Raw genomic sequence first — 11,803 nt, forward strand, 5'->3', positions numbered from 1 at the left:
CCAAGAGGACGAGAGTCAGGATGAAGCGGTAACAGGAGTCGCGAAGGACACTGACATGGTGGTCGGGATGACAGTATGCTCTACGGTGAGAGAGCACGGCGAGCAAAGGAGAAGCGAGGAGCGTGCAATGAGGTCGCCGAGGTACTGAAGAACGAGCGCATGTTCGGGAGACAACAAGGGCACATAGAAAGAGCCTATGGAAGGTGAGCGTGGAATGGAGGGAATCGGCACGAGGTGTTCGAGACGAAGAGAGGATCGAGCCGGAGATAGAACACAAGCGGTATGCGAGGGGCGGAATCCGGCGAGCAAACGGGGGGACCGAGGGCCTAATCGGAGGACCTACGTGGCAAACAAAGAAAGAGTGACCGGATCGGCAATGGCGTTCGGGAGGACCGACCAGGGAGGAAGGCGCGTACGGTGGATATGGCGGTTCGGATGGAGTCGATGTTTCGGGGACACACGGTGGACGTGGTGGATGGGTGGGAGCCGTCGGCTTGAGGACATGCGACAGATACGGTGGAACTGGATGCTACGACGGTTCGTGTGGAAGGGTCGGGCGTGCTCGAAATGGAAAACGAAGCCAAGCAAGGCCAACGAGGACACGACGGACCTCGGTTTTATCACCATGGCCGAAAAATCTCACCTCTTCTCATTTCTTGGCACATACCGGTGGATGTGCGGTTTGGTGGGGGCGGATGTCGTGAAGATTTTTGTCCATAGGCGGAAACCGGGGTGGAATAGGCAAATTGGTGGTGTGCACCATGTGCACATGTATACTAGGAAATGATGTATAGAAATAAGAGGGGGAATTTTATCCCACATTGTAAGCTCCCTCCTTGGGCTATAAAGGGAAGGGAGGGGTCACTTATGAAGTTGTTGCCTATTTTGCGTATGAAAGGTATACCACTTAGTGTAGAGTTCTTACCGTTTTAGGTTTAGGGTTTCGTTTAGGGTCTCCTTGTTCATCCCCGGTTAGGGTTTTCTCATAGTTTTGGTGCGGTCCATGCGGCCACCATCGTTGTAATCAATCGTTCGTTTTAATATATCTTGTTGTGGATCTTGCTTCCATCTATTTTGGTCTATGCTTATGTGCTACTCTTCATCTTCTCATCCGGTGTTAAGCTTCCATTTCTCATATCTTATTCTTTCTCCTCTACTCCCTAGTCCAAGACCCCCGTGGTCCCGCCCCTTCTACACGCACGCGCGTAACAACGCGACACCGTAACACCAAAAATACCCTATTCACAACTCAACTTACACCCATATTTCCAAGGACACGTAAATTATACATTAAAGGTAGGACCATTGATAATCATTGGGGACCTATATGAACAACTTGGTGTATAGCTAGAACACTTACAAAAAAACAAGGATTGCTTGAAAGACAAACCAAAATTTGGTTCAATGTCATGCACGCATGAACACTTCGATTAAGGTTGTTCCTTAATATAGTAAAAAATGAATTACATACAATACTCTCATGAGCACAAACAATATCGAATGGCAACCTATCGAGAAAATTAAATGTATAGTGGTTATTGATCACACTTGCACCAACCATGGTAGTGCATCCAATGAAGATTGAACATTGCTAAAAACGATATTGATTGATGAATGATATTAGCCCCACTCATGTTCAGACACTCATCCAACACTTTACACAAATATCTTAATGAATAAATTTTGAATCGTTTTATACTACCTTTCGGATAATATATGTACATATTAAATGTAGGATAACCATTACTATCCATGGAAGGATACAATGATGAAATTCTGAATAGGACATGTAGTTTCTTGTTTTGCTCTCATCATGTCTGTGTTCTTTTGAGTTTTTTTCCTTTGAGCTTTGCATCATGTAATTAGTTTCATTCCCCAACTATCGGGCATCCCCAACAACCATTCTCTTTGTACCTGACTCCATGGGCTAGGTCATGTCTAATAGATTGCAATTTGTCTCCTGTGGACACAGAAAAGATATTTATCCAAAGGTATCAATGTTTTTTGGATCAAACCTTGTCTCATAGCAATAACATCTGCAACATCCTCTTGTTCATATACCATTGGTTTATCTTGTACGACCACCCATAATATTGCTTCCCATGTATACACTGCTTGAGGATATATTGGTATGATTCTTTTCCATATTTCCATCGCAAAGTAACAACTCCACAAACAATACTTAGCAGTCTGTACTAGATCCATACAAAAGGGACACATATTTTCTGCATTCCCTTTTTGCCAACCATTGATCTATGAACCAACAACCAATGGAAACAAACAATTTTCCTACTAATTTTTATGCCCCACAACCATTTCCAAAATTGCTTGAGGTTTTGTGGAGAAAGTCCATTCACCTAATATTTTCGGCAACCAATCTTCACAGAAATTGAAAAAAGGCACATGTTTTATCTTATCTTGAACTCACACCTTCTAATACAATTCTCAACCTGATATAGAGATATTGGTCTCCTTTCCATAATCCAAATCCTCCAAAAAGAATTCACCATTTGTGGATCTGGATCGAAGACCCAATTTGATCCATCATTTGCGATCACCCTCACTTCTTTATGCATACATAAAACCTAAACAAATTGGTTTTCATTTGTGTGAAAGTTAACCTACCATCATCATGTACATCAAAGGTCATACAAGCTTCTTCCCCAATATAGACTTTTACTCCAATCAAAACATCCAAAACAATAAATAACACCATCCACTTCTATGCAGAAGATCCAAATTGCACCTGAATATTACAAAGGGTGGCTTGTATCACATAATACATTGTCTTTCCGCCCCATATATTATTAAGCATTATCATTCTTTCGTCTATAGGTGTAGATTGGAATGTTGTCCATGCACCTATAGACTCTACTGGTCCGCGATCTAATTCTACCCATGCACATTGAGTACGTTTTCACAACATATGTCCCATATGGTCAGTAAAATACGAATTCCAAATCAGGGATTGATCCCAAATCAACTTCTGTTTTTGGAGATCTCTTAGTATCTAAATCAAGAGAGGCATATTTCCATGAATTAAGAACAATCGAGTAAATTGTCTTCCCATTTTGTTGAGATAGCCAACTTGTTGTCTTCCATAAAGCTCCGTTGAAATTGGGATTCCAATCTCCACTAATTTTGGGACAAAAGTTTTCCAATTCATTTAAGAACAATTGTTTTCATGGTTCCATTCCTAGTAATAATCCCTGAACTCCCAATTTCGCAAGCAAAATTTTGGGCAGTTGTAAGCTAATACGGCGGAGCTCAAGCGATTGGAGTTTCATGGCATTTGGGACAAAGGCATATTTTATAAATGGATTTATGATAAGATAGAGTGGTTCTACTCTACACCAAAGTATTTATTTAAGGCGATGATTAGAATTTAGAAAAGGGGCTCATTACCGTAGCCTTTGGGCGTATCTTAATACTACATTACCGTAGCCTTGGGGCATATCTTAATACTAGTGCAATATCTCTTTATTTTATTTTATCTATTTATCCTTGACAATCATTCTCTACAAACTGATTATATCAACCACCTTGCAATGATGCTACAAACTCTTGTTCTTAATTCTTGATGTTGAAACCCTAGTTCTGAATTGCGATAAGTTTCTACGTATGGCACCTACCTCCAAAGCCTAGCTTCAAAACTTAGGTCTGATGCCTAGGTATGAATACTACCTCTAAAGACGAGCTAGGATAAAGGCAAAAAAAGCTAGTTAGTAATCTACATCTAGTTAAAAAAGAAAGGAAAAGATGAGAACAATTAAGTTTTCTATGGCAATGCCAATCAACTCATTTCCCCCATGATATAATGGGACTATATTCTACACCCTCCATCAAAGTTATTAATGTGGTTGTCCAACTCAATTACCAAGAAACTCAAACATTTCAATTATTGTCTAAGTTCAGGTTGGGATTTTATTCAGGATTTGGTCCATGGAGGATCCACCAAGACGTCTGATGTTTCATGATGGGGCTACATGAAAGAAACAATGTTCTGACCATGAAAGTTTTCGATGACGAACATCTTTTCTCAATCCTATGCTCCATTGTAGTGATATGACGTGTGTGAAGAGAGAAAACGCCAAAAAATGGCAATGGAAGATAACTTAAGTGGCAAGATCAAAACACTTAAACAATAAGGTTGAGGGTTTGAATATTGTAGAGGCTGGAAAGGGGTAATGGTGATTTATAGTGGACAAAATACATGGATGAGGAATGCATTTAAAGTGAAATGAGAAAAACAGTTTTGGGAAAGTTTAGTATCTAGGTCAAATGACGATAGGTGTTACAAAAAGGAAGTTTATTTTTGCTCTTGGTAAAAGGCTTCTTGACATATTAAAGAAGGAAGATAGCTAATTTCTAGGGATTATCATTTTGGGATTCAAGGCTAGGCTTTATTAAATTATGTTTACTATGGGGTCGTGAATCATGAGGATGCGTAGGAGGCCTGTGATGACAAAAGTGATGTGAGCATTGATCATAGACTCACCATGGTGGAGCTCAAGCCCATCTCAAGGATCTCTCCTTGACACTCTTGTTTTTGAATTGATATATCTTTTACCTTCTTCATCTCTCACCTCCTATATAACAAGTTGATCATTGTAAAATTCTCTCATTTGTATATTGATTTCAATCTCTTTAATTTTATTGTAAATTGGGAAAATATTTTTATCTTCATGTATTAGAAGTTTTAAATTGGTAAAAGGATTGTAATCATAATATTATAATGAAGATTGTTATCAAATGAAAATCCATGTATAAATATCCTAAATTTTGTGCAAGTGATCTACACACGATTGCTGAGCTTACTCACTTAAGTATTGATTTCAATCTCTTTAATTTTATTGTAAATTGGGAAAATATTTCCATCTTCATGTATTAGAAGTTTATAATTGGTAAAAGGATTGTAATCATAATATTATAATCAAGATTTTTATCAAATGAAAATCCATGTATAAATATCCTTAATTTTGTGGGAGTGATCTACACACAATTGTTGGGCTTACTCACTTAAGTATTGATTTCAATCTCTTTAATTTTATTGTAAACTGGGAGAATATTTCCATCTTCATGTATTAGAAGTTTATAATTGGTAAAAGGATTGTAATCATAATCTTATAATCAAGATTGTTATCAAATGAAAATCCATGTATAAATATCTTTAATTTTGTGGGAGTGGTCTACACATGATTGTTGAACTTACTCACTTAAGAGTTGTGACACAACTTTTGGCTTAGAAATCCAAGTACTAGTGTGAATTTGATCATGGGAATAAACTTTGACAAGTGGGTAGATTTGAACCTAAAGTGTGCGAATTCTAAGATTCAGTCTAGTTACCCTACCGACTTGCCAATGCTCATACATATCGTGACTCTAACGCAACAACTGTTGCGAGAATGCAATTAACACTTTCACGTTCCCAAGTGGAAGGATCACGCATTCCACTTATAGATTCCTTTTATAATCTTGCAATTTTAGGCAATTTTCAGAAACTTGATACACCAATATCACATGTTTTAAATAACATGTAAAAGTAGCTAATTTTTTGAGATTTAACAAGTTTCAAAATGATAATTTCTAAAATTGAATAGTTTTTCAATAAACGTTTAAACATTGATGGTCTGCAGATATGAAATGTAATTAACTTAAAAGAAATCACAATGGTTAACTCAAGGCACAAGTTAATATTAATGGTTTCACCATCTTGAGGAGATGTAGGTTCTAGAAGTGGAAGTTACATCTATTGTTAAACTTGGAAATGTTTTAAGTATAAGAGGTAACATTGTAATCCTTAATGTCATCATCTATAAATTTAGTGCTCATTAACATCCATAAATTCATAACTCAAGAAATGTACATACAATATTCATAAACAATTTTTATAAATCCATAACTCTTAAAATGTAGACGATATTCATAAACTGTCAAAATTGCCAAACTTAGATGTAAACATTAATATATCACATAGTTATCAAGGTATCCACAATGCTTTCCTCTTCTTCATTTTGAGAACTCCCCTACAAAATTTGGGAAGTTAATGGCATTTGCAAGGTTCAATTACCATCAACACAATTATTAATGGTTTTTTGTTAATCAAGGAAGCACATATTCACCATAGGGTATCTTGTTGTGCAACATAGTTCTTTACAGTATCGATATGCATCTTTTACTCTTGTAAAAACAATTATTTTAGTACAAGTTGAGTTCATGATAAAACCCTAAACCTCTTTTATTTGAAAGAAGAAGAAGATTTCTAAACATGAACTCCATACATTATATCGAGTTCATGTAAAAAACAAATTTTTCATCACAATTCCATACAATATATCAAATTCATGTTCAAAGTTTTTTTCTTGGATTTAAAAAAAATAAAAAGATAAAAAAATCAAGGTTGAGTTGATGAAAAAACCAGAATTTTCACCACAAATCAATACAATGTATCGAGTTCATGTTTGAGAACTCTTGCTGTTAGCAAAATCTTTTTCTTGTAACTTCGTGTTGGGAACTTCAACCGGTGAACCAAGAACTATCCCACAAACCCCACAAAGATCTCAAGATATTGACGCATTGAGTAGTTTGATATGCAGATTGGAAATCCGTTTGTTGCAAAAATTAAGGCAAATTTATCGTGTAGATTCACGCTTCGTGCTCAAATTTTTGACTTGGAAATTTTTGTTATGATCATTAATCAATGACAATTTACAAGGAGTAAAAATTACTTTTACGCGTTCCCTTGTATGGATTTTGATTCATAAGATAGCAATTTCTAGCAACTTAATGTATTTCCCCAAATTCGAGATTAAGATACAATTATGTTTATTAACAATCAACACCTTTTACAATAACACTAAAAAACTTGGGATTGAGATATCGTTTTTTATGCAATAAGATCACACTTTCACAAAGGGTATGAGGAATTAAGATGAATAAAGAGATCAAAGGAGTGTTGGGAGGAGATCCTTGAGTTTCGGTGTGTACCTAGTCTATGATCAATGGCCACATCACCTCTTATCATCATAGGCCTATTATGCACCCTCTTGTTTCACTACTCTTCATCAATCCTTTCACCAACGAAGTCTAGGTGTCTCTCTCAAAATGTCGATCCCCTGACAATGAGCTCTCTTGCTCATTTCATAACATTTTGGAGCTCCTCTATTGAATAAAAATAATGGTGCCCCTTTTAACATGCACTATTGTTTTTCCTTTTAGTATGCACCTATCTTTATCTTAACACGGGCCCCTAGTGCTAGCAAAATGTTTATTAATATGTCCATATCCACTTCATCTTCATCGGTGTCTTATTATAGCTCACATATTCCCTTCAAAGGTCCTAATAATGAACTAAACTTTATCATTTTAATTGGTTAAGTCTTGTCGTTGTTGATTTAAGTATCATCTCATCACATATCTTTTTACTTATGTCTTCAATCAAACCCTTAACTTATCGTAAAATGGGTGAGATTGGTGGGCTATGCACACTTTGCCTGAAACAAGTTCGAGAGTCTGAGTATCACACTTTGATACAATGTTCTACCTTTGATCACATTCGACGAAGCTTTTCACACATCTTTGACCAAACTCGATCCTTTCATGAATTTCTATCATAATCATTTTCCACTCTCAATTGCAACATTCATTATTAAAGTTCTTGAACATCAAGAGTTGCTACTCACTTCCACATGGTCTACATGAAATGTAATATACGTGGTCTCATTGGTCATATTTGACGATCTTGGACGACAATAATATAATCTATCCATCTCTGGTTTGGTTCGTGAATTTTGGTGCTATGAACCTTTTCTCATTGGGTCTACAACTATTGTTCTCTCACTCGTTCTAGGACTCTTGATGTCTCTTTGTGTGCTCGCTTGGTCACTTGGGAAGTGAAACAAATATCATGTCGAGTAAGTAAAAACACTTTCAATTAAATCATGTTTTACAAAATTGCACAATAATTATAATGTGTATAATTTAATTAATTATTCATTATAATTCGTTTGATGATAATTTATCAATATCCTCCTCATCCTCTTCTAGTCAATTCGAAGATGAATCTAAGAACATTTTGGTCAATCCATTCTGCTCGATCAATTGAGTCCCCAATGTTGTCAATTATATACTGAGAGAGCCTTATAAAAGGCCTTATTGTTTACCATATCATACCATATACTAATTAGCCACCAATGTATCAAACCTACCTAGAGAATCATGCAAACAATTACACTCACTCACAAAGAATACTAGGGTGACCATATAGTGTTTTTATGCAACAAGATGGAAACCAAATGGTAATGTCAATTTGTAAGGTCACATAAATTTACAGAAGTAAAGCATCCACTTGACTTAAAGTGATGTGGTGATGCATTATTGATACAATATTGATTCATGATGTGATTCAGAAGTTCACCCGGATGACGCGTGTGAATTTCTTGACTGACGATTCTGAATTATGACATGGTAAAGCCCGAGCAACAACACAATAAATGCTCGATCCACCCTTGCACAAATGCTTATCCTATAGTCAGGGCCACCTCCACAAATCCATCCATCTCGAGACTTCGTCGCCTATTCATGATTGTGTTAATGATTTCAATTCTACGACCATGTTAGTATGTCATATCAATAATCCAATCGAATAAATAAAGATGTACTATGGAAAACATCCTAGGCCAAGTTCTTTTAAAATTTCCGAGAAAGAAGCTTATAAGAGTGTACAAATTGTTCCTCAACTAATAATTATCTAAGGCATTCCAAACACAATAAGGTTGGGCTCGTGATCTAGTTTAATGGGCCAGAAGGAAGTTGTGGTGGTAATAAGCTAGTGGGTACCTACCATGCCACATTACAAATATGCTTTCAATCATATGGTCCATGATCCTTGTTGAGAATATATTGTTTAGATATGAACCAATCCAAAACATATGCTAATTACCTCGGCGATTTTATCACCTCGGCTGTTGAAAATGTGGAAGACCCGAGTGTACAACATATTACTAAAGCCAGGAGCTGGTTTTAGCGTGAAATCGGGTACACGGCCATCCTCATTCAATTCTCTATGGTCCTTAATGCCACTTACGCCCACGGGGGCTACAAATATGTGTAACTTTAGCCTCCATTGAAGAAAATCGGCCGCCCGAATAGTCATTAGTAGAGACTCGCCTCGGAATACATTGCATCGAGAACGAGAGCTAAACAACTGGAATTCGATTTTATTTAATCAGTACAAGAAGGTTTATCCTTTAGATTAATGACCAGAATCAACACATAAACCTTCAGATTAATGACCAGAATCAACACATACACCAAGTTCACATTAATGACCAGAATCAACACATAAACCTTCAGATTAATGACCAGAATCAATACATAAACCTTCACATTAATGACCAGAATCAATACATAAACCTTCACATTAATGACCAGAAGAATCATACATATATACATATAATGAAGGAAATTTGGTCAATCGCAGAGGAATTGGGGGGTATTTTCTCGGTAAATCGCGATGATATACATACATGCATACATACCTCTGGGCGGATGTGCACAAGATCGAGTCCAGCAACCTCATCTCGGAAGACAAGATCCGGGATACCGAAACCCCAGCAGGATTGATCATAATCCAGGGTAAAGAGAATCCCATCGGATTCTTCGTTAGATTCGGAAGTAGCACTGATAAGGTGAGAATTCGGGATCAAACACGAGCATTGCGAGAACCACAGAGCCAAATGGGAGGGATTTGGAACACAAAACCGAGGATCTATGATAGCTGTATGAGGATCAATGGTGGTGGTGGCCATCAGACTCAATGAATCCAAAAAATCATATTCAAATTTGAAGGGCTAAATCTCTGTTCTGAATTTGTTATGAAATTTCGTGTAAATCTGTTCTGCTCTTATTTGCTCTTCAATAAATAGAACCGAAATTCGTCAACGGTCTACTAAATTGCAACAGCAAAAAATACAACAAGAAGATCACGACTGCAAAGAGCATTTGGCCTTTTAGTTCGTCCAGATCACGACAACCATTTAGAACTCTGTAATCCCGACTGTCAAAACAGATCCTCTGCATTATAATAAACGTCGACCGATCATCGATTTGGAGAACAAGAAAATCGGGGTATATTCCCGATCGTTTATTTTGAGAGCACTTCATGGTGTGATTTCCAGAAAAATGGATCAAAGGAGACTTCCTGCTACAGACTGTTTTTTAGGTTTGAAAAAGAAAAAGCCCAAAAAAGGATTCTGCTCCACGAATTCAGAGCTAAACCCTAAACCCTAAACCATGACCAAAGTTTAACCTAGGCAGACAATGGATATGGTGGTGTCATCAGCCATCAACAATTAGGGTTTAGGGGTTTCAGGTGAAGAAAATGGAAGGGCACCTAGCAACCAGTAACGGTTTGACTTGAACCGAACTGTGAAATCTCGGCTTAATGGTTTGAATGGTTCGTTTCGGTTTGGGGGGTTAAAAGTTTGGTAACTGGTTTGAGCCTTTACGGTTTCTGGTTCAAATAGTTTGTCATCAGTGATTCCTCCATCAACAATTAGGGTTTAGGGTGAAAAAAATGTATGGGCACCTAGCAACCGGTAACAGTTTGACTTGAACCGAACTGTGAAATCTCGGTTTAATGGTTTGAATGGTTCGCTTCGGTTTGGGGGGTTAAAAGTTTGGTAACTGGTTTGAGGCTTTACGGTTTCTGGTTCAAACAGTTTGTCATCGGGGATTCCTCCATCAACAATTAGGGTTTAGGGGTTTAGGGTGAAAAAATGGATGGGCAGCTAGCAACCGGTAACAGTTTGACTTGAACCGAAATGTGAAATCACGGCTTAATGGTTTGAACGGTTCGGGGGTTAAAGGTTTGGTTTGAGACTTTACAGTTTCTAGTTCAAACCGTTTGAAACCATGGTTTAAAAGGTTTGATGGTTTATTTTTGGCACTTTGATTATTTTCTTAAATATTTTTTTGAACATTTTAATCATAACATTTTGATATTTTAAGTAAAATCTTTAAATTTTTAAAAATTAAATTTTGAAATATGAAAAATTTTCCTTTTTTAAAATTAAAATGTGGAATTTTGAATTTTGACCTAATTTGAAAACCGAAACCGATTTTCGGGAAATCGAGCACATGACTCATCTAGAAGCCGAAGGTCCGAGGATGAAGCCCAAGAATGACCTCAGGATAAAGCTAGGAGTTGGCAAAGACTGGGCTCAACCCTAAACCAAGCCATTAAACCATTTTAAACATTTTGGCAGTTCAACTTGGTTCAAGCTTCCCAAACCAGTTTGAGCTCGGCTTGGCAAGGCTCAAGCCGAGTGGACGTTTTGGGCCAAACTGACTAAGGCCCAACCAGTTTAATCAAACCAATTCACTTCAAGTTTGAAAACTTCCAAACTGGTTAACGCTTAACTCATTTGGTTTGGACAAGGCTAAACCGATCAAGTCGAAATCGAACCATTGCTGATTCCTAGATGAAGCCCAAGAATGGCATGAAAAAGGGTATAATTGTAAATAATTATAGTAGAAGGAAGAAGGAAGAAGAGAAGGACAAAGGGCTAAAGATGTAAATAATCAAAACATGATTAAAAGAGAGAAAAAGAGAAGGGGAGGTAGATTAAGAAGAATGATGGGCATGGCAAACACAAACAAAGAGAGGAGAAACTTCACATTACCAAAATACCCCTCCTTTTCCAACAAATTACAAACACCCACATCCACATAAACTTTGTACACACATAATTGCACATACAAAAAGAAAAGGAAAAAAATAATGACATGCATACATATTTAC

At 37.1% G+C, this 11,803-nt stretch overlaps 1 protein-coding gene across 1 annotated transcript; it reads right to left on the reverse strand.

Moving 5' to 3' along the window:
- Positions 1–8,373: 8,373 nt before the first annotated feature.
- LOC147849704 (uncharacterized) lies at positions 8,374–9,918 on the reverse strand. Its single transcript, XM_087336927.1, has 3 exons — positions 9,540–9,918; positions 8,942–9,205; positions 8,374–8,574 (listed from the first exon to the last, which is right to left on the reverse strand). Exons 1-3 carry the CDS (start codon positions 9,807–9,809, stop codon positions 8,413–8,415), a joined length of 696 nt encoding a protein of 231 aa, XP_087193053.1. The 5' UTR covers positions 9,810–9,918; the 3' UTR covers positions 8,374–8,412.
- Between the last annotated feature and the right edge of the window lie 1,885 nt (positions 9,919–11,803).

The sequence above is a fragment of the Azolla caroliniana genome, unplaced genomic scaffold, assembly GCF_043228905.1.
Source record: "Azolla caroliniana isolate FFs.n. ecotype wild unplaced genomic scaffold, voAzoCaro1.0.p SCAF_22, whole genome shotgun sequence".
NCBI classification, from domain to species: domain Eukaryota; kingdom Viridiplantae; phylum Streptophyta; class Polypodiopsida; order Salviniales; family Salviniaceae; genus Azolla; species Azolla caroliniana.